Below are 23,167 nucleotides of genomic sequence, written 5' to 3'. Positions count from 1 at the left end.
CTTCCAACACACTGCAATCAGGGCAGGTGAGCCCTCTACCCTCCACCCCTCACCCCACCTCCTGATCACCCAGCCCATTGCTGTCATTTGGAACAATCTCTGGCTTCTCTGTCTCAGGAAGGTGATCCATGGACCTGTTTTTTCTGAGATCTACACGCCAGGCACACACATGCTGGCCTTGCCAGGACACGTTGGTGACATGACCCTGGGGATAGGTGCTTTCACACCTGCCTCCTCTGGGCCCCAACCCCTCTACCCAGCCTGGGAATGCCGCAAGGTGTCCCAGGATGTGTGTCTAAGATAGTGAAGGCTCATGTGACTGCTCCCTGGATTAACAAGAGTGCCCAGCCTGGATTCCTGACACGTAATCTGAGGATCTTTGGAGGTCATCGAATCCAATGTCTTCGTCTGACAGAAGGGGTAACTGGGGACCCGAGGGGAAAGGACTTGTCTGGAATAGTCAAGACAGGTACCCCAGTTCCTGACTACTGTGGGGAACTGACCACCTCATCCCCACTCCCGGCCTCGAGGCACTGCGGTACAGCAGGTTGCCAGCATCACCTTTACCCAGCACCCAGCACAGTGTGGCTCCGGGACACGTCCCCACGAAGCATCTCCCTTTCAGAAGTGAGGGGACTAGTCCAAAGTCACACGCGTGTGAGCGCCAGAGCTCGCGCCCCCATTCCCTATTTCCTTGAACCTTCGCCACATTCTGCTACAGGCCAACAGACGGGGCCTGTGTGTGGGGATCAAGGGCCCCCTAGTTACTCTGGTAGGTGGCGGGGCAGTTTCTTCGGTCGGCCACCAGGAGCCTTAGGCGGGCGGCCGGGATAAACGCGAGCCTGCAAGGGGCGTGCGCGCGCGGGCGGGAGGCAGGGCGCGTGCGCGGCGGCCCCGGGCTCCGATTGGCTCGCGCGGCCCGAAGAGGCGGGGCCGTGCGCGCCGCGCTTCCTCCGCCCCGGCTTCCGCGTCGCAGCCCCGGGAACCCGGGCGCGGGCGGGATCCTGCGTCTCCGGTGGCGGTGAGGTCGGAGCGGCACCTGGGGGCCCCGGTCAGGGCAGGAACCTGGACTGAGGCAGCGGGCGCTGCGTTCCTGCGAGGTGAGAGAGCGGCGACGCCCTGCACGGGCCTCCGCCCCGGACAGGGGTGTTGCAGTGTCGTGCCTGGGCATCTCGGCGAGCCGAGCTTGACCCTTCTCCTGACCACCACGGCCCCGATCTAAAGTTGACTGAGGAACCCGCCCCCCGCAGTCCCTCACCCCGCTAGTCTGCACACCTGTGCCTTCAGCCCTGGTGTTCACCTTCGTAGATAGCTCTGAACCCCTTCCTTGCTCAGTGACAGCTTGAAGGGCTTCCCAGCACCCCCATCCTTGGACCCTCCAGGAACAACTTTTTCTCTTTTCTTCTGCAGATGGACGGGCCGGAAGACAGTACCGGGCAGCCCGGCCCAGCTGATCGGTCCCATCGAAGCAGTGTGTCCTCCGTGGGAGCCCGAGGTGGGTCCCTGACCCCAGTCCCCACCCCGCCGTAACTTCCTAGGGTTCCAGCCCTGAGGAAGTGGCCCTGGCTCATCATCTCTGTCATTGAAGAGAATTTTATTTATTAATTAACAAGTAAGGTCTGTTGGGATGTGGAAAAGTGACAAGTCAGTCCGAGGACCTGGGCTCTGTCACACTAGGCTACTTGCAGAGTTGGGTACTCGCTTGTAAATCTTCCTCACTTGTAAAACCTTAGGTAGCTGTGAAATTCACATAAAATCTCATGAATGAAAAGTGACATATTCACTTTCTCTGTTATTTACATTTTGTAGGAAGAAAATTGGGCCCTAGAGAGGTTAAGTACAGGACACTGGAGCCTTTACTGCCCTAGACGTCCCTCTGAATTTCAGCCTCCTGGCGTGCTGCAGACCATGGTGTCGCAAAGAGTCGATACGACTGAGCTGAACTGACTGAACTGAACACTATTTTATGATCTCTCAAGAAAGTGACTGTTAGAGCCTAACAGACTGGGGATCCAAAAAGCACTTTCATTTGTGTTAGTAATAAACTATACCTATGTGTTTCGCAGGCTTCACCTCATTTGATTCACAGAAGCTCTGGGTGGGGTAGAGGATGATGGGTAGTGGGGAATAGGAATTAGCCCTACTTGGTGCCTGAGGCGTGTGATGCACTGACTTGCTGAAGCCAGTCAGCCAGCCGGAGGCCAGGCAGGATTGGAGCCCTCAGGGCTTCTTCACAGTGCCTGTGGTTCCAGTGATGGAGATTTGAATCTAGCTGCCCTTCCAAGGGTCTCCTTTGGGCTCCAGGCTCCAAACAGGCATCCATAGGCTGTCACCAGGGAACACTCAGCTTTCAGGGTTGTACCTCAGCTGGCCTGTTTAAGACTTAAGTCCTTCTGAAAGGCCATTGTGTTGAGTCCTGAGGCCTGAAGAATCCTAAGGAGGCTGAGCCCTGAAACTTGCTATACCGCGGGGTGGCCTTGGGATTCCTCTGTCCCCACGTTAGCTTGGGCCAGAGAGAGGTAGTGGCTTGTTTAAGGTAATAGCTTGTCACCAGCTCTCTTCCTCCTTGCTTGATTTACTAACTGCTGTAACCTCAGGATGGGTTCAGTCTCTCTGCCCCAGTCCCACCTGTGGAATGTTCTCTTTCAGGGGAGAAGCACAGCAGAGTCCTTGGGGCTGCCGGGGGAGTGTGTTGCCGGTGAAGCAGCCAGCCCCAGTTTGAAATTTTGGAGGTTTAGGGTGGGACAAGGCTGATTCCTGGGCCAGAGTTGCAGTCTTCCTGGGTGGTTTGAAGGTCTCCAGCAAGTCCTAACAGACTTAAAAAAAAAATTATGCATTTATTTCAGCTGCACTGTGGCTTAGTTGCCATGTGCAGGATCTTTAGTTGCTGCATGTGAACTCTTAGTTGAGGTACGTGGGATCTAGCTCCCTGACCAGGGATTGAACCTGGGGCCTCTGCGTTGACAGCATGGAGCTAACAAGCACTCTTCACAGTGTCCTTCGGGGATGCTGGGGCTCTGCCTCTGGAGTGTAGCCTTGGTCACCCCAAGGGTTACAGGGTCCAACCCTAGCAGGGGAATGGAAGATGCTTAGATGGCACGCCTGTGCCAGCTGGCTCAGCTGACCTTGTCCGGCCCTCATTGCAGCAGCCGACGTGCTGGTGTACCTGGCGGATGATTCGATGGTGCCCCTGGCCGTGGAGAACCTGCCCTCACTCAGCGCCCACGAGCTGCATCGGGCCATCCGCGAGGTCCTACAGCTTCCAGACATCGCCCTGGACGCCTTTGCACTCTGGCTTGTCTCCCCTCTGCTGGGTAAGGCTTGGCACTGAGAAGCCCAGGTTGGGGGGCTGGAAGGGCACAGGCAGGGGAGGAGGGGGCAGCTTCTAGAACCTCTGGCCACTCTACATCAGGGAAAGGTGGGACTCACATGTGTCCTGGAGCCACCCATGCCTTCCAGGACCCAGAGCCTTGGAATGATGCCTGGCTTCTCTGCCCCCGTCTCCTTTCTTGATGCTGGTGGCAGAGAAGAGGCCGTGCCTGCCCCTTACCTCAGGGCTGCTGGAGCCTGATCATCAGGAGGAGTGGGATGGGGGACAGAGAGGGAGCTGTGCACGTTCACAGAGCACATGGTCCATGCCACAACCTGAGCTGGCATTTTGCAAGTAGAGTTTCACCTTATCCTCATGGCCCAGCCTGATCATACTGATGAGGAAATTGAGGTTTGGAGCAGCGGGGGCATTGAGTGGTGGGACAGAGATCGGAACAGAAGCCTGGGTGGGCCCCCAACCAGCCTCTTTGAACTGCACCCTGCTCTTTGGAGGCTGGGAGGAAGGTGGGACCTGCCCCAGGACGCAGCCACCCCAAGGGTGAGACTTTAAAGAGCGCGGATGATGAGTGGGAACCCAGCTTCTCTGCAGGGACCCTCCAGCCCTGCCCGGTTTCTGATCACCTTGTCCTGCTTTTTCAGGCTGAGATCCCAAGGTGGGAGTGTAGCAAGAGTGAGGGCAGTGGGGGCTCTCCAGCCCTCAGGCCTGGGGGATGTGCGGCGGGCTTGCAGAGAGCCCCCGGGGCCTCTGAACAGGGCCACTAGCCTGCTGACTGGGTTGGGAAAGGGGCCAGTGAGAGGATGCTCCAACTGGTGCCAGGGCCAGGCTTGTTCTGGGATTAGATACTCTCCCTTGTAGAGAAACAGGGGCAGAAGGGTATGCCTGGTCCCTGGGCCCCCAGGAGTTTGTGCCTCTGCCCTGGAGGGAAGATATGCTGGCTTGGTGGGAAGGGGAATGCCTGTCTCCCCACCCCCACCCACCGGTGGGAGCTTCCTGCCCAGCTGTTGCTCTCGCCCACCCTCTTCCTGCTGACCAGTCTCTCTTGGCCGCTCCCCACCCAGCTCAGCCGCCCCACCTTCACCCTCTGGCTATTGGGCAGGACTGCGGGCCCCTCTGCTTGTGTCTCTGGAAATCTGGGGGTGGTGGTTTCATGTGGCCCCTGCCCGGCCTTCAGCTCCTGTCCCTGCAGTCGGCCAGCTGACTTCCTCCCCCACTCCCTCCTCGTCGCATTCCATCTGCCCCCTCACAAGAACATGAATGGGCTGCCTGTGTGGCCAGTGGGTTATGCTGGGCACCACCCCAGCCAGGGGGCCCCAGCACGGGGTCAGCGCCCACTCTGTTCCCAGGCTGGGTTCAGGAAGGCTGAAAGGCCACTTCAGCTTTGACGCGGGCCCTCAGGACTCTTGGCCCCAGTCCGCCCCCAGAGTGGGTGTGGTGGTGACCCACGCCCCAGGGCTGTGAGGCAGGGAGGGGTGCTGCCTGCTGGAGCCACCCTTCAAGCTGGATGTTTGGGAGGGTTTGACCTTCAGAGTGCCATTGTTACTCTGCGTGGAACAGGGCTCCAGGGACAGTCCGTCTCGCTGAGGGGCCAACCTCTAGGCAGGAAGGCCCCATCTGGAAGTGTGGGACCAGGGTCCCATACTGATAACAGGAGTCCTCTGAGCTGCCGGGGCTTGGGGTAAGGCCATCTGGAGCCCAGAGCCCCCAGGGGACATGCTTGGGTGGGGGCTAGCAAGGGAGAGGCCCAGGCAGGGCCTGGAGCAGGGAGAACAGCTCCCTGGGCCTCTGAGCCTGTCACCAGCTTTGGGCTCTGCTTTCCAGGTAGTGCCAGGGGCAGCAGGACCTCCACCCCCAGCACCTTCCGTCTGCCTCAGCCTCTCGGCTATAGCCCACCCTGGGCACTGTAGGGAACAGTCAGGCTGGCTGCCTGGAACCTGACCCCCTCTCACTTGCTGTTTGACTTTGGACAAACAGCTTAACCTCTCTGAGCCTCAGTTTTCCCTGTGGATGAAGTGAGAGTAGGGTTATTCCAGGGCAGTTGCTGTAAAGCACTTGACATGGTTTGGTGAACGTTGGCCCTGAGCGCATCGCTGCTGTGAGCGTGGGCAGTTGCGCTGCTCACAGCTTCACAGCTGCTTTCCCTCTCCTCTCGCAGAGGTGCAGCTGAAGCCCAAGCACCAGCCCTACAAGCTGGGCCGCCAGTGGCAGGAGCTGCTGCTGCGATTCACTGACGCCCCGGACGACGACGTGGCCATGGGTCAGTGCTGCTGCCTGTGTGTCCCTGGCTTGGGGGCCCACCTGGGTCTGGGGTGTGACCTCCCGGCCCATCCAGACCTCCCCTGGCAGGTGGAGCTGTGCTCGCTGAGGGCAGGGCCGGCATCTCCCCCAGGGGAGGGGAGCCCAGGATAGGGTGGGCTGAGGGGAACAGTGAGCACCTCGAGATAAGCCACACATCTCTGGACGGCTCTGGGGTTTCCTGAGCGGTAGTGGAGAAGACTCCCCCAAGACTAAGGAGACTGGGTCACTCAGTGGGGAAGGCAGGGTGGCTGTGCAAGGCGGCCGGTGACCCCCTCCTCTCTCCCCAGATGAGCCTTCCCTACAGTTCCGGAGAAACGTGTTTTTCCCCAAACGGCGGGAGCTCCAGGTGAGTCAGGGAGCCCCAGGCGGTACTACCTCCCCAGGGTATCCAGCCTTCCCTTGGCCCTTGGCCCCTGGACACGGGTGTCCCTCTGGACTGAGCCATTCCTCCCTGCCACACCGGCTCGCAGATCCATGACAAGGAGGTCCTGCGGCTGCTCTACGAGGAGGCCAAGGGCAATGTGCTGGCCTCCCGGTACCCCTGCGACGTGGAGGACTGCGAGGCCCTGGGTGCCCTGGTGTGCCGCGTGCAGCTTGGGCCCTACCAGCCTGGCCAGCCCACCGCCTGCGCCCTGAGGTGAGGGCCCATGGAGGGGAGCCCCTGGTCTCGGAATCCTGGTTCCAAGTGGTCTTGCCAGGTCCTGGAGTCAGGAGGCCCTGATGCTGTGTGACCTTGAGTGAGTCACCCCACCTCTCTGGACCTCCTCTTCCTCATCTGCTCTAGGCTGAGGGGCCTGGGCAGTGGGAGACAGGTGAAGTGATACCCGTGAGAGGACCCCTACTTGTGCACAAGGGTGGAGCCCAGCCCCCGTCTGAGGTCAGAGGGAGCTGGGCTTGTTCTCTTGGAAGTCATCGCCGGGGACTGACCACATTCTGAGTCCCAGTTGCCACCGATTGTCCTGTTTAGTCCTGAACTCCAGGGAAGAGGCCCCATTTCCTGACACTCCAGCATGCTGGTCCGTGCTTCCCAGCTGTCTTTCAAGAAACTGTGCTCTTTGATTGGCAGGGCCTGGGATTGTGACAACTGAGTCTACCCGGGTAGTAGACCAGGCCTGCCTCTGACCTCTGTAGACAAATCCTGAGGTTTAGCAATAATTGCAATGAGGATGTACTTGAAACACAGCCTGTCCTAGACTCAGGGTTCCCCCCACACCAGCCCTTTGGTGTATGGCTGTGTTGCGGGGGGAAGGATGTGCAGAGGTTGGGCCCTGTGCCTGGTGACTAACAGCTGGGGCCCAGCAGGGCCACCCAACCTCAGCGGAGCCTGAACGCGCCCAGCTGAGCTGGCTTGAGGCTGGCAGCCATAGAAATCCCGGCTCTTGTGATGGCATGTCTGGTCCTGTTGCGGGTGACAGCAGACCCAGCTCAGACTGTTTGGACTTGAGGGACTTTGTCAGGACATGGACGGGCCCAGGGTGACTGAGGGCTTCCCAGGTGGCTCGATGGGTAAAGAATCCACCTGCAGTGCAGGAGATGATGGAGACCCGGGTTTGATCGCTGAGTCAGGAAGATCCCCTGGAGAAGGAAATGGCAACCCACTCCAGTATTCTTGCTTGGAGAGTCCCATGGACAGAGGAGCCTGGCGGGTTACAATCCACGGGGTCACAAAAGGTCGAACACAACTGAGACAGTGGAGGGTGACTGAGGTTCAGGGGCTCTGATTGGGTCCCTCCCACCCACCAGACCCGGTCCTCGCTCTCCTTGGCCAGCCCTTTGTCCTCTGGACCAGCTTGCACTCAGGCAAGCTCTTGCCTCACAGTGGCCAGGTGGCCACAGTGGTTACACGTTGGCAAGAAGAGACCTCATCCCTCACGTGACCAGAGTCCTGAGACTCATGATGACGGCTAGGCCCAGGTCCACCCAAAGGAGACAGCGTGGCCAGGACACTGATTGGCTGAGGTCCAGATCCTCCCTTGGACCCGCCATAAGCCTGCACAGACCCCATGGACTGAGGGTAGGAGGCCAGATTTCCAAACGACAAGGGGGAGCTGTGGCTGGAAGCAGAGATGTGGGTGGCCCTGAGAAGTGGAGGGGCAGCCCCCTGGACGCCCCTCCTCCTGCTGCTCTACGGCCAGGCCTCTCCCCGCATTATGTTCCTTTCTGTGTCAGGGCCGCAGGGCTGGCCACCCCCTCCGTGGCCTGGAGTCTTGCTCCTCCAAAAGCCTCCTTCCCTCTTCAGTGAAAATGACAACCTCAACTGTGTGTGTTCGGCCCCTGCCATGTGCCAAGCACGTGTCAGCACCCATCTATATGAGTAGGGATCCCTGTCATTGAAACATGGGGAAACGGGCTTGGAGAGGCGCTCATGCCCCGAGCCCCAGCTGCGGTCCACTGGAAGGGGCGGCGCCCAGCCACAGTCGGAGGGCTGCCTGAGGGGGAGACACGGTGCTGTCACGCCAGGATTCTTGAGTCTGTGTGATTGAAAATGCCCTTTCCTTCATGAGCCTGTGCTGGTGGTGATTTTTTTTAACATCTGTGTTTAGCAGAACAGAACATCACCAGCTCTAGGTCATTTGCACTATCTTTTGATCGTAAAATTGCTGGCTTAGGATTCCAAAGCTTCCTGACTTGATGACACAGACTTGATCCCGAGACCCTCTGGTCACAGTCTGGTTCTGGGGTGGGCCTGGTTTCAGCTCTCATCTTGTCTCCTGGCTTTGCCTTCTGGCCTCTCACCAACCAGGCGCGCTGCAGGGATAGGGGCAGTGGGCTCTCTGGGGGCTTGTGTCCAGGCGCCCCCCATGCTCCCCACACCCCAGGACCGTGGCATCTTCCCAGCCCGCAGGCACGGAGCCGTCCTCAGCCCAGCCCCATCTCCCTTCCTCCACAGGGAGAAGCTGGACTCCTTCCTCCCTGCCCACCTCTGCAAGCGGGGCCACGGGCTTTTCGCTGCTCTCCGGGGCCGTGGGGCCAAGGCCGGAACGGGCGAGCAGGGCCTGCTGAATGCCTACCGCCGGGTGCAGGAGGCGGCCGGCAGTGACGGCGAGCGCGAGGCCTCCCTGAGCCCCCACTACCGCGCCTACCTCCTCAAGTGCCACGAGCTGCCCTTCTACGGGTGAGCAGCTCCCAAGTGCGGCCACAGCCCTGGGCGCTGTGTCCCTCCCCGGCCTGTGAACCCATCTCCAATCCCACTGAGCTCTGTCCTCACTCGAGGTGCGTCTAGATGCCAGCGCCTCAGGCTCCGCGGGTCCCGGGCTGGACACTCTTCCTCCCGTTCCCCTGTCACGAGCTCAGACACCGGGCAGGTCCTCTCCTCTCTCCTGCTACAGTCACATGGCCCGTGGACCTGCCACCTCCCCTTCCGCCAGCTCTTGTTCACATAGGCACTTCTAGCCCTTAGCTCTTGGGTTCCTACTGGGTGCCAGCACCCTTGAGGTGCTAGAGACCCCTCGGTGAGCAAAAGAGACCACCTTCCTGCCCGTGAAGAGGCTGTTCTAGGGGCAAGAGAGACAGCAAACAGTAGAATCAGAGAACAGACCGTGGGCAGGCAGGATGAGCTGTGAGGACAGTGGCCACACTCCAGAGAGTGCCGAGGCTCAGGCCGAGGGCGGTGCTGCTCCCCTCCTGGGGCTTCAGGATTTAACTAAGGCTCTGGCTTTGCCAGAGACCTGGGTTTGATCCCTAGGTTGGGAAGATCCCCTGGAGGAGGGCATGGCAACCCACTCCAGTGTTCTTGCCTGGAGAATATCATGGACAGAGGAGCTTGGCGGGCTACAGTCCATAGGGTCTCAAAGAGTTGAACACGACTGAGCGATTAACACCTTTGCTTTCACTGGCTTAGCCAGGGGTGAGGGCCCAGGGCAGCCGGAGTGCGACAGGCCACGAGGGGGCCGGAGGGAGAGGGTGGCAGCTCAGTGCCTGCGTGTCCCAAGGCCCCTGCCCCTTTCCCTTTGTCAGCGTCGAGTCCTGAAGTGGCTTCCCTGCCTGAGCAGCCCGTCGGGGGACGGTGGGCAGCCTCAGCCCCCAGGCTGTCCCAGCCTCCGCCCCCAGGCTCTCCCAGCCTCCAGCAGCTTCAGCTCCCATCTCTGAGCTCTCGGGCTCCTGGCCATTCCTGGAACATCACTCACTCTGTCTGACACCTGTGTTCATGCTCTGCCTTCTGCCCATGGTGCCCAGCTCGCTCTGAGCCACCCAGTTCCCCTCCTGTCCTATCTATCCCAGCCCTCCTATCCTGCCCGATCAGCTCAGAGGCCACCACCTCCACAAAGCCTCTCTCTTGCCCACCTCCTCTGTTCCTCCCTCCCTGGGATGGGTTTCCACTTAACCTTTAGTCACCCAAACAGCGTAAGCATCTCAGGTGCCTGGGACAGGGCCTGGCCGGTGCACTCACTGGTGGTTGAACCCCGACCCTGACCTTGTTCTTGGTGCTGGAGGGGACAGACTAACCCCAGCTTCCCTCCCCAGGTGTGCCTTCTTCCACGGCGAGATTGACAAGCCGGCCCAGGGCTTTCTGCACCGGGGCGGGCGCAAGCCAGTGTCTGTGGCCATCAGCCTGGATGGCGTGCATGTCATCGACTGCAGAGAGAAGGTACGTCCTGCTCCTCCAGGGGGCACCTGGAGCGGGAGCCTCAGTGGAGAGGCGGGCAGTGGGGTCCTTACCCAGGCCTTCCTGGTTCCCTGGGGCCTGTGGTTGGCCTCGGGGCAGGGTGGGCAGCCTTTCTGGCCTCCCTCTCTCAGATGTCTCTGGGGCTTCCACTGTCATTCTGGGGGCTTTGCTGAGCCTACTGTGGGTCAGCTTTCCTGCCCAGCCTGCAGGGCATGGAGGTGACCGGGGGGAGGGGCTGCAGCTGATGGAGAGCGCTTGGCAGGGCCTGGCTGCTCTGCCCGACCAGGGGCTGCACACTGGTGGTTTTCTGGAAAAACCCCACGATTGGGAGCCCTCCTGGCTGTCGGAGTCTTGCTCTGCCTCCTGCTTTTGGCGCTGGCTGTCTCCGCTGGTTGTCTCAGTCTGTGTAGAAGTGGTGTCAACAGCCCGCCCTGGGGGCTTCTATGCACCTGAGCGGGAGTCCCTCCCATGCCAGCAGACAAGTTTTGGGGGTACTTCTGGTGGTTCCCAGAGAGGGACCCCAGCCCTTCCTGGGCACCTGCTCCCCGACATGCCGGGTCCAGCTGCACCTCCTGCCGAGATGCCACCCAGCTGATCTCTGGGGAAGGAGGGTCTCCCCTGCCCCCCATCCCAACTCTCAGGGGCTTGTCCCACTGATGAGAAGGGCTGTGGGTTACGGGGTCTCAGTTCCTGGACCACAGCCCTCCTTGAGGGTCTGATGGGAGCGGGGATTCCTCTCCAGAGAGAAACTCATACGTGAGTTTCAGCTCAGCCTTGGAGGTAAATATTAGCCTGGCCAGGTGTCCCCTCCTAGTGATGCCCTCGGGGATGGGGCAGGGCAATGGGCCTCAGCCCAGAGGAGTCCAAGCTCTGTTTCCCGCTGGCCAGCACGTCCTGCTGGGCCTGCGCTTCCAGGAGCTGTCCTGGGACCATACCTCCCCCGAGGAGGAGGAGTCTGTGCTGTGGCTGGAGTTCGACGGCGACAACGAGGGCACACCGGTCAACAAACTCCTCAAGATCTATTCCAAGCAGGTAGGGGTGGGTGCTGCCTGCATCCCGGGGATGGGCATGGAGAGGGTGGACTTAGGGGCCTCAGGTTATTGGAGGTCTCAGCCTGGCTAGCAAAGAGGTGAGAGGGCTGCTGAGGGCCTGGACACCACGGAGGTGACTGCTGCCGACCGGGAGCCACCCTTGAGGGTTGGGAAGGCCTAGCCAGGTGGTGGGGCAGCTGGGGCAGTGGTTGGTGGGGGGCTGCCCAGCGCTGTGTGACCAGCGTGCCTTTGTTTCACTCTTGTGTGCTCAGCACCCTGTCTTCCCACCCCAAACTCCACCCCTGCCCCTTCTCCTCCCACCTTGGTCACGGCCGAGGGCCCTTCCAGGACTGTGTGCCTCGGTGCTGCCCTGCCCAAGCACAGAGATACGCTCCAGGGACTCCCCATCGGTGAAAGCACACGGCCCTTCCTGCCGCCACCTTGAGCCTCTCACCCCTCCTGGCCACTCTGCTCCCTCTGCCCCCGCTTATTACTGGCCTAGACTCTTTTTTTTGTCACACTGGAGCCTGTGGAATTCTAGTTCCCTGACCGGGGATCAGACTTGGGCCCTGAGTGATGAAAGCAGAGTCCCAACCACTGGAACACCAGGGAATTACCCAGGTCTCTTTTTTTTAATCTAAATGTTCTCTTTTATTTCTTTAGCACAGTTTTTTTTTTTCTAAATCTCAAACGTCCTTTTCTTTTTAAAAATAGGCTCATTCGGCTACATTGGGTCCTAACTGCGGTACGCGTGATCTTTGTCACGTCACGCGGGATCTTTCGTCGCAGCACACGAGTCCTCTGGTTGCGGCGTGTGGGCTCCGGAGCACACAGCCTCAGTGGCTGCAGTGCACGGGCCTAGTTGCTCTGCAGCATGTGGAATCTTAGTTCCTGACCAGGGATCGAACCTGTGTCCCCTGCATGGCAAGACAGATTCTTAACCACTGGACCACCAGGGAAGTCTCCACTTTATTGAATTACAACATACATACAGAAAAGTGCCCAACTCCTAAGTGTATATGGCTCAACACATTTCCTAAAAGAAACCCGTGAAACAGACTTCCCGGGTGGACAATGGGTGGGAATCTGCCTGCCAGTGTAGGGGACACAGGTTCGGTCCCTGGTCCAGGAAGATTCCACAGGCCGAGGAGCAACCAAAAGCCCGTGTGCCACACTGCTGAGCCCACACTCCGCAACAAGAGAAGCCACCGCGATGAGAAGCCTGTGCCTGGAGAGTAGCTCCCGTTCACCGCAACTAGGGAAAAGTCCAAGCAGCAGCGAAGACCCAGTGCAGCCAAAATTAAATAAATTATATATTTAAAAAAGAAACCCATGTAACACCTTTCAGATTAAGAAGTCCCCTCCTCGATCCCCCTCCCAGCCGTGCCTCCCACCCAGGGACCCCCGCATCCTGACTTGTGTCACCCCAGAGTCTTTGTGCCTGGCTTCGAGCTTTACGGCAGAGGGTCCCCACGGCGCGTTCTGTTCTGCCCAGTCTCGCGCTCAGCCCTGTATCGGGGGCTCCATCCTCGTCCCCACTGTAGGTGCCAGTGCCGTGGTCTCCCACTTGCACTGGGCAGTCCCGCGTATGAATTTGCCCCTCTTGACTTTTCCGTCCCGTTGCTGACGGGCCCTTGGGTGTTCAGTTCTGACTGTGGCAGAAGATGCTGCCTGTATCCTCTGTGCGCACGCCCAGCTTCAGGCCCAGGAGCCGACTGGTCCCTTCAGCCACTCTGGTGGTTGAGGAGGGATATCTCCTCGTGCTTCTTTTCTTTACTTTCTAGTCAACTTTATGAGATATAATTTACAATAAAATGCACCCGTTTTGAGAGGTGAGTTTTAACATGTTCACATACCCACCGCCACCACAGGCAAACTACAGAGCTGCTTGTTTGCTGTCCACGTATCTTCCTAGAAGTGAAACGTCTCTTCACATCTTTTGCCCATTTTTTATGGGCATTATTTCCATCACCCCCAAATCTCCACGTGATTTTAGTTGGCATTCCCCCCACATACACACACACAAATGAGGTTGAGCACCTTTATATATATATATATAATGATGCTCAACCTTTATATATATATAGATGGCTCATATATATCTGCCATGTGGATGTCCTGTTTGTTGAAGTCTGCCAATTTTTCTTTGGAGTTTTTTCTCTCTCTTTTTTTTTTTAACTGTTTTATACATATCTCTTCTGACTTCAGACTCATCTCTTCACTTGCTATCTGATACCTCCTCTTAGCTGTACCTAGAGTTTTGCTTTCTCCAGAATGTCATATAAACACACTTATCTTATTTACCCAGGAGAAAGAGACATATGTCCACATACAGACTTACACTAAGATGTTCATACAGCTTGTGTGTCATAACCAAAGAACTGAAAACCACACGAATGCCTGTCAGCTGGTAGATGATGAACAAATAGCAACCCAACGCTGCAGCATACACACTCTCTGCAGCCTTTTGAGCCTGGCCACTTTCACTAAGGTTCACACCCCTGAGATGGTCCACATTTCACAGTGTACCGGTTTTTCCCTTTTGACTGTTGAGTAGTGTTCCACCGGGCGGATACTCTTTACCCACTGAAGGGTATTTCCAGTTTGGGACTTCTGTGAATAAAGCTGCTCTAGACATTTGTGTGCAGGCTGTTGGGTGGCATATGCCTCAGTTCTCTGGTGTGAATACCTAGGAGTGGGGTTACTGGGTTGTATCAGAACAGCCTTACTGGAAGCTACCAAACCGTCTTCCAAAGGGACTGTGCCATCCTGCAGTCCCTCCAGCCGCGTCCGAGTCCAGAGCTCCGCATCCTTGCTCAGCGCTTGGTGGTGTCAGTGTTGTTGGTTAGTTTGCCATTGTAATGACTGCGGTAGTGACAGGTCAGTGTGGCTGTCGTTTGCATTTTCATTGTGACTTATGATGTTGATTATCCTTCTGTGTGTTTATTTGTTATCTGTAGGTCTTTGATGGAATGTCTGTTCAAATCATTTCTCCACTTGGTTAAAATCGGGAAATTTGTAACATAGTTTTATTTATGTGTTTTATTTCTGACCGTGCTGGGTATTCATTGCTTTTTGTGCAGGCTTTCTCTAGTTGCAGCAAGTGGGGGCTACTCCTCATGGCGGTGCTCTGGCTCCTTGTTGCGATGGCCTCTCTCGTTGCAGAGCAACAAGGGCTCCAGGCGCTAGGGGCTGCGGTGGTCGCGGCACAGGCTCGTCGCTGCAGCGCGGGCTTAGTTGCTCTGCAGCACGTGGAGTCTTCCTGGACCAGGGATCGAACCTGTGTCCCCTGCATTGGCAGGCAGGTTCTGATCCCTCGTGTCACCAGGGAAGTTCCTGAACTGGCTTATTTGTTTTCTTAGTGAGCTATAGGAGTTCATTATATGTTCTGCATACCAGTGCCTTATCAGATAAGGGTATCAGATAAATATTTTACAAACGTTTTGTCTAATAACTTGACAAAGTCTATAACTTTGTCTACAACTTTTTATTTTCTTAAAAGTGTCTTTTGAAGAGATGTTTTTAAATCTTCCAGTCCATTTATTTTAAATGATATTTTAAAAATTATTTTATTTATTTATTTTTGGCTTTTCTGGTGGCTCAGACAGTAAAGAATTTGCCTGCAATGCAGGAAACCCAGGTTTGATCCCTGGGTCAGGAAGATCCCCTGGTGAAGGGAATGGCAACCCACTACAGTATTCTTGCCTGGAGAATTCCATGGACAGAGGAGGCTGGCAAGCTACAGTCCATGGGGTCGCAAAGAGTCAAACACACGACTTTGACTTTGTACTGGGTCTTCATTGCTGCACGGGCTTTTCTCTAGTTGTGGCGAGCGGTGGCTACTTCAGAGTTTTGGTATAGAGCTTCTCATTGTGGTAGCTTCCCTTGCTGTGGAGTACGGGCTCTAAGGCGCACAGGCTTCAGTAGTTGGGGCACGTGGGCTCTAGACACAGGCTCAGTAGTTGTGGCACACCAGCTTAGTTGCTCCTTGGCACGTGAGATCTTCCGGGATCAGGGATCGAACCCGTGTCTCCTGCATTGGCAGGGGTATTCTTTACCACTCACCCACCAGGGAAGCCCCTGGTCCATTTATTTTACATCTCCATTTATCTGTCTTTGATTTCTTTCACTAACATTCTGTGGTTTTCAGCATACATATCGTATCTATCTTTTATTAGATTTATCCCCCTCCCTATTTGTTTGGTGCTGCCAGAGATGGTACACCGTTTTTTAATTTCAATTTCCAGTTGTTGGCTGTGGCGTATAGAAACACAGTTGATTTTGTTTTCCTCATATCCTATAACCCTGTGAAACTCACTCGTTGAAAGCAGGTTTTTTGAGGCTCCTTTGGGATTGTCTCTGGGCCGTTCAGCGTCGTCTGTGAAGGGGGCAGTTGTGTTCTAACTTTGCAGGCTGCGTGCCTCTCCCTGGTCTCACCTGGTGAGGCGGGGTGAGCAGACATCCTGGGCCTGAGGGGAAAGCCTTCAGTCTTGCTCTAAGTCAGCGTGGTGTTGGCTGTGCGTTCTTCATAGATGCCCTTCATCAGGTCAAGGAAGTTCTCTTCCATTTCTAGCTTGCTGAGTCTTATCCTGAGTGAATATTTCATTTTGTTGGAGGCAGCTGAGCTGTAATGGCAGCCTCCCCCAACCTCAGGAGCTGTGTTGGAGGATCTCAGAGGGCGCCCTGGTGTGCTCAGCTCCTTGCAGCTCCCTCAGGGAGGAGAGGAGGGTGTGTGGGGCCCGGACCTCCCATGCAGTTTCCTGCCCTGCTTGCCCTCCTCAGGGTGGCTTGTGTTGCTCTGGAGCAGCCTCGGGTCCCCCCATCGGGCAGGCAGTCACCGACCGCCCCCTTGGCCTCTGACCCTGCTCCCCAGTGGGTTCTCATCTTGGGGTCCAAGGCCAGCCTGTGTCTACCCCAGTCCTTGCTGTGTCCTGCTCCCTGAACATGCCCTGCCTAGGCGACGCCACCTGCTGGCAACTTTCTGTCTGTGGATCTGCCAGCCCTGGCTGTCCCCGCCCTAAGGTGCCCAGACCCTGCCCTCTCACATCTGGTCACATCACCTTTTATGTCAATGTGTGTGATGTTCAAGTCTGTTGAGAAGGCTTCAGGAATGTGTTCAGGGGAACCGCCTACTCCACTCAGCTGACCTCACTATTTAGCAAGCCAGGCTCCCCTGTCCTTCACTCTCTGCTGGAGTTTGCTGAGATTCGTGTCCACTGAGTCGGTGATGCTCTCCTACCACCCCATCCTCTACCACCCCCTTCTCCTCGTGCCTTAAGTCTTCCCCAGCATCAGGGTCTTTTCCAATGAGTCAATTCTTCACATCAGGTGGCCAAAGTATTTGAGCTTCACCTTCAGCATCAGTCCTTCCAATGAATATTCAGGACTGATTTCCTTTAGGATGGACTGGTTTGATCTCCTTGCAGTCCAAGGGACTCTCAAGAGTCTTTTCCAACACCACAGTTCAAAAGCATCAATTCTTTATGGTCCTTCTTTATGATCCAGCTCTCACATCCTTACATGACTACTGGAAAAACCATTGCTTTTCAAACTATTCAGACTTTTGTCAGCAAAGTGATGTCTCTGCTTTTTAATACACTGTCTGGGTTTGTCATAGCTTTCCTTCCAAGGAGCAAGCATCTTAATTTCGTGGCTGCTATCACCATCCGTAGTGATTTTGGAGCCCAATAAAATAAAATCTGTCACTGCTTCCACTTTTTCCCCATCTGTTTGCCATTAAGTGATGGGACCGGATGCCATGATCTTATTTTTTTAATGATGAGTTTCAAGCCAGCTTTTTCACTCTCCTTTCTTTCGGGAAGATCCCCTGGAGGAGGAAATGGCAACCCACTCCAGTATTCTTACCCGAGAAATCCCATAGACAGAGGCGCCTAGAGCGCTACAGTCCATGGGGTCGCAAGAGTCAGACACAACCACACAATTAAACAGCAACAATCTGACCCCTGAAGTCAACCCAAATGGGGTGCCTCCCCTGGCCCACAGAGCAGACTCCCCTTCTTCTATTGTGTAAAAGGTATTTGTTTCCTCATCGGCCTCCCTCACCAGCTGGTAGGGCATGTGGGTCTGGATCCTCTCGCTCTGCAGCAGGTAATAGAGAGCCCCCCAGGCCTCACACCAGCCCCTTCTCCTCCCCAGGCCGAGCTGATGAGCAGCCTCATCGAGTACTGCATCGAGCTGAGCCAGGCTGCAGAGCCCGCCGCCTCCCAGGAGGCCGGCCCCACCTCGGCCTCTGGCTCCTCACCACCCCCTCACCAGCGCCCCCAGCTGCGGAGGCAGGGCAGCGTGGTGTGCAGCCGCATCCAGCATCTCTCCACCATCGACTACGTGGAGGAGGGTGAGTGACCACCTCATGCTGTGCACACACACCTACACGTGGTGCACATGCACACCACGGGGAGTTCTGGAAGTGGGAAGCAGTTCCAGATGCAATGAGTTAGCTTCCAGCCGGCAGGACCTGGCGGGGGACAAGGGCTGGGTTTGAGCATCCCATCGTTTGATGGAGAGTCGGAGGCTTCTCTCTGGGGCCCCAGCAGTAAGAGCCCCTCACTGCTGTGTCCACAGGCATATCCAGACATGAAAAACTAGAAACTACTGGTTTTTAGTAGTTCTTAGTTACTAAAGCTATGGGTATAGGAAGGACGGATACACACCCTGTGGAATCGGTGCAGCTGGTAAAGATGACATAGGTGCCCTAATGCATGCTTTGCCTGCTGGCTCAGTGGTAAAGAATCCGCCTGCAGTGCAGGAGATGCAATTTTGATCCCTGGGTCAGGAAGATCCCCTACAGAAGAGAATGACAGCCCATTTCAGTATTCTTGCCTGGAGAATCCCATGGACAGAGGAATCTGGCGGGCTACCGTCCATAGGATCGCAGACGCAAGACACGACTGAGCGACTAACAAACATACACACGTGATCTGCAGTTGATTGAACTGGTGGGTGAGACGGAACCACGTCTATGAAGGGCCAGCGAGAAGTTATACTTGGATTTTCGACTGCACAGAGGGTTGGCATCTCAACCCGCCTGTTATCTAAGGGCCAACTGTATTTGTAGTTCATCAGCTACTATAAACAGCATACCAGATCCTTACCTGGAATCCATAACTGTTTCCTCGAGATAAATTACTGGAAATAGGGTTGCCAGGTCAAAGTGTGCAGCCACTGTACCCCCGCAGTGAGAAGGACGCACGTGCCTCTCCATCCTCACCCATGACAGGTGTTATCACCCTGAGGGCTGTGGGCTCATCAGAGTTGGTGTTCGGATGCTGGTGAAGCAGGGCCGTTTTTCCGTGCAGTTTCTTCATCAGTTCAGTTCAGTTCAGTCGCTAAGTCGTGTCTGACTGTTTGCGACCCCATGAATCACAGCACACCAGGCCTCCCTGTCCATCACCAACTCCCGGAGTTCACCCAGACTCATGTCCATCGAGTCAGTGATGCCATCCAGCCATCTCATCCTCTGTCATCCCCTTCTCCTCCTGCCCCCAATCCTTCCCAGCATCAGGGTCTTTTCCAATGAGTCAACTCTTCACATGAGGTGGCCAAAGTACTGGAGTTTCAGCTTTAGCATCATTCCTTCCAAAGAAATCCCAGGGCTGATCTCCTTCAGAATGGACTGGTTGGATCTCCCTGCAGTCCTAGGGACTCTCAAGAGTCTTCTCCAACACCACAGTTCAAAAGCATCAATTCAGCGCTCAGCCTTCTTCACAGTCCAACTCTCACATCCATACATGACCACTGGAAAAACCATAGCCTTGACTAGACGAACCTTTGTTGGCAAAGTAATGTCTCTGCTTTTGAATGTGCTATCTAGGTTGGTCGTAACTTTCCTTCCAAGAAGTAAGTGTCTTTTAATTTCATGGCTGCAGTCACCATCTGCAGTGATTTTGGAGCCCAAAAAAATAAAGTCTGACACTGTTTCCACTGTTTCCCCATCTATTTGCCATGAAGTGATGGGACCAGATGCCATGATCTTCGTTTTCTGAATGTTGAGCTTTAAGCCAACTTTTTCACTCTCCACTTTCACTTTCATCATGCGTTACCATTTATTTCTGTTGCCTGTTTTTCTTCTGTCACTTGCTTTTTAACATGAACGTATTATGTTAATACGGTATGTTTGTTAGAATTAATGAACTGACACGATGCAGTAAATTAACTGAAGTCCTTAGTTTTAACCTACCTAACATCCTCTTTCAGATGCATGGTCCCATCCAGAACACCACACCTCATGTGGCTGTTGTGTCTCCTTAGGCTCCTCTTGGCTGTGACAAGTTTCTCAGACCTTCCTGGTTTTGATGACCTTGAAGTCTTGAGGAGGACTGGTCAGGCATATTGTAGGATGCCCCTTTACTGGAATCTCTCTTCTGTTTTTCTCCTTATTAGACAAGAGTGAAGGGTTTGGGGGAGGAAAGTCACAGAGGTAATGTGCCATTTTTGCCACATCATATCAAAGGTGCATTATCAACATGATTTGTGACTTTTGATGTTGACCTTGATCACCTGGCTTGAAATTTTTAACTTTTAAGAAGTCTTTTTAGGGACTTTCCTGGCAGTCCACTGGTTAGGATTCCAGGCTTCTACTGCCAGGTTCGATCCCAGGTTGGGGAACTAAAATTCCACAAGCACCACCCTCTCCTCCCTCCCCCAGCAAAAGTCTGTCTGTTTCATCACGGATCATTTTCAGCCAGTGGTATGTAGTGTAGGTATTTTGTGATGTTGGTCTCTTCTTTCTTCTTTTTTGTAATTGAATGATGTGTGTGCTCAGTCATGTCTGACTCTTTGCGACCCCATGTACTACACCCCGCCGGGCTCCTCTGACCATGGGATTTTCCAGGCAAGAATACTGGAGTGGGCTGCCCTTTCCTACTCCAGAACTGAACTACAGTTGACATATTATATATTCGTATATATAGTGATTTTGCCATAGTGATTCAGTATTTTTATACGTTATGAAGTGATCTTCCTGAGTCTGGTCATCTGTCACCATACAGAGTTACTATAGTATTACTGACCATATTCCTTATACTATCCAGGACATCCCTGTGAGTTCTTTTTTAGCTGGACGTTTGTACCCCTCTCCAGTCTCTTTTCGAACAGGTTTAGACACCACAGCAGGCCCACCATCAAATGGAAACCCTGGTGACCTGATATAGGAGACTGGGCCCCCCCCCCAACCCCGATCCTCTCACTATGGGAGGGTTGGGGGTCGGGCTGAGGCTCACGAAGCTGGTGGGAGTGAAGAGGGGAGCTCAGCCTGAACAGGCTCCAGAAGGGGCTCCCCTGGGGCCGGGCCCCTCCCCGGGGGGGCACCCTCCTCAGTGCGTCCCTCTTGTTCCCCCAACAGGTGAGACGATCAAGCGGGTGAAACCGAAACGCACCACATCCTTCTTCAGCCGGCAGCTGTCCCTGGGCCAGGGGAGCTACACCGTGGTCCAGCCCGCCGACAGCCTGGAGCAAGGCTGAGGGCCGCCGTGCAGGCGGGAGAGCATGGGGGCATCGTGCTGCCTGAAGGCGTGTGCCGGGGGTAGGGCGGCCTCCGTGTGTGGCCAAGCCGCTGCTGTGCCGGGCTGGGGTGTGCAGAACTGGCTGGGGGCTGCTGCAGGCACCCTCTTGCAGCCTGCCTGCTGTCCCTGGACTCCGGGCTCCGCTGCAGTCTCAGAACCAATCTGACTAGGCCCCAGCCACCCCCTCCCACCCAGGGACTCGCCTTTGTGCCCTCTCAAGACAGAGTATCCCCCGCTCTGAAGTCCCTCGGTTGGCAGGTGGCTGAGCAGTAGGGCTCAGGACACTCTAGAGGAGCATGTGTGTCTTTGGTTTTTTCCCTGGACATTGGTGACCACATCCCCACATTCCAGCTCATGTGGCCAGGCTGGGACATGGCCCTGCGAGGAGAGGGTCGGGGCCTCCACAGTGAGGCCCCCACAAAACCCTCTCCAGTTCGATGGAACTGGAGGGCCCCCTGTGCCCCTCACTCTGGTCTCCTTTGTAAGCAGGAGACTCTGACCAGCAGGAAAGCAAGCCTGCTGATCTTTGGTGATGTCACTGTGCTGGGAGGTGGCTGCCCTGTGGACCCACCAGCCCGCGGGCCCACATTCCACACCCAGAGGAGCTCCCAAACCCCCTTGAGGCTTCCAGTTTCAGTTTTGATCTTTTTTTGATCCGCTTTGGTTCCATGAAGCCTGCAAACTCAGGCTACTCACGAGGGTGCCCCCACCATCTCGGAGCTGCTGGCGCTCCTTCCAGGATGATACTGAGGTTTCATCCAGCCCTAGGCCCATGCACGGGAAGTCCCTGGCAGGGAGGGGTCTGTTCTTTCTCGGGGACCTTGTAGGGCGGTTGATGTGGCCTGGGTGGGGCTCTTCCCATGGCCTCCTGCCTCCTCCCAGAAGAGCTGGCCTCTCAGCCTTGGGCTCTTTCTCAGCGGTCACCCCCCTCACCACCACCACTGGGGCGCTTCCGGGGACTTTCCACAGGAAGGAGGCAGATCCAGCCCGACACAGGGTTTGCATTGTCTTTCCTTCCCGGTGGAGAATGTGGGGAAGGGAATGTGAACCTCTTGTCTCCGGATGTCAGAGCCCACTCACCTCCTCCTCCCTTTGTTGGCTCTTGAACACTCCAGATGTTTGGGGGGGGGGGCTTGCCCTCCAGCAGTAGGGCCTTTGTTATCTGTCATAATGAATAGGTGTCTCCAGCCTTTGCAAATGTCCCAGCTAGAGGACATCTCATCTCTCCTGGAGACCTCATTGGCTCCCAGCCCCTCCGGCTCCTAGCCCTCTGGTTATCTGCTCCCGTGCACTGTTTTGATGCCAAGTGAATTCTTATCTGACAGATTGAGGGGCCTGAGGGACGTGATGGGTGTGTGTGTGTACACAGATTACTTGTTTTGACTCTTCAGCCTCCTCTTCCTGTTTTCTGAGCATCCATTGTGCCTTAACTTTTTCTCTCTGCCCTTGTGGGACAAAGCAGTGTTTCACTAAGTGCCTTTTGAATGTTCCTATCCTTTTGTATCATGTGACTTATTAAAATCAATTTCCAGCAAACTTTGTTATTGTTGTTCTGTTGCTAAGTCGTGGACTGCAGCACTCCAGGCTTCCCTGTCCTTCACTGTCTCCCGGAGTTTGCTCAAACTCATGTCCATTGAGCTGGCGATGCCATCCAACCATCTCATCATGTGACTTATTATTAATAAAATCCATTTCCAGCAAACTGTGGGGTGGTTTATGTTATCAAATAATGAGAGTGTGTTAATTACAGTCTGGGAGTTGATTATAGGCTGCATATTTGTTTTTTGTTAAATATGCATGAAGAAGGACTTACCTGGCAGTCCAGTGGTTAAGACTCCATGCTCCCAATTCAAGGGGCACAGGTTCAGTCCCTAGTTGGGGAACTAAGATCTCAAGTGCTGCAAGGAAGATCAAAGATCCCACGTGCTGCAACTGACTCCTGGCACAGCCAAATAAATACTTTTTAAAATAAAAAATCAATTAAAATACTTGATAAAAAGTAAATAAAACAACCCACAGGGAATTGCCAGGTGGTCCAGCGGTTAGGACTCACTGCTATCACTGCTAAAGCCCCGGCTTCAATCCCTGGTGCAGGAATGAAGAAACCACAAGCCATGTGGCATGGCCAAATAAATACAAATAAAACAACCCACATTCATGATCTCACAGTTCTCGAGGTCAGTCTGAACTGAAGTCTCACCAAGCTGAGATCCATGTCGGCAGGGCCACATTCCTTTTGGAAGCTCCAAGGGAGAATAAATCTATTTCCTGGGACCCCTTCCTCCATCCCTAAAGCCAGTGAAGGCCAGTGGGGTCCTCACAGCAGTGCTCTCTGCCTTCTCTCTCCATGTTTCTCTCTGGCTTTTCTGCCTTCCTCTTCCTC

At 55.4% G+C, this 23,167-nt stretch overlaps 1 protein-coding gene across 3 annotated transcripts; it reads left to right on the top strand.

Moving 5' to 3' along the window:
* Positions 1–980: 980 nt before the first annotated feature.
* Positions 981–22,320, top strand: FRMD8 (FERM domain containing 8). Of its 3 annotated transcripts, XM_086384904.1 has the most exons (11): positions 981–1,100; positions 1,411–1,495; positions 3,147–3,314; positions 5,484–5,585; positions 5,914–5,972; positions 6,097–6,263; positions 8,517–8,741; positions 10,091–10,214; positions 11,121–11,264; positions 17,420–17,618; positions 20,625–22,320. In XM_086384904.1, the coding sequence occupies exons 2-11, from the start codon at positions 1,411–1,413 to the stop codon at positions 20,741–20,743; spliced, it is 1,392 nt and encodes a 463-aa protein (XP_086241030.1). In that variant the 5' UTR covers positions 981–1,100; the 3' UTR covers positions 20,744–22,320. The 3 variants fall into 3 exon arrangements, with proteins under 3 accessions (XP_086241030.1, XP_086241032.1, XP_086241031.1); XM_086384906.1 differs by lacking the exons at positions 17,420–17,618; positions 20,625–22,320 and adding an exon at positions 11,978–12,283; XM_086384905.1 differs by lacking the exons at positions 981–1,100; positions 1,411–1,495 and adding an exon at positions 1,894–2,033.
* The last annotated feature ends 847 nt before the right edge of the window (positions 22,321–23,167 follow it).

This window comes from Bos grunniens, chromosome 29 (assembly GCF_055505025.1).
Source record: "Bos grunniens cultivar Pamir isolate PY7600 chromosome 29, Bosgru_T2T1.0, whole genome shotgun sequence".
Classification (NCBI taxonomy): domain Eukaryota; kingdom Metazoa; phylum Chordata; class Mammalia; order Artiodactyla; family Bovidae; genus Bos; species Bos grunniens.
The sequence above is the reverse complement of the archived record's forward strand: the minus strand, read 5'-3'. Positions and strand labels throughout refer to the sequence as shown.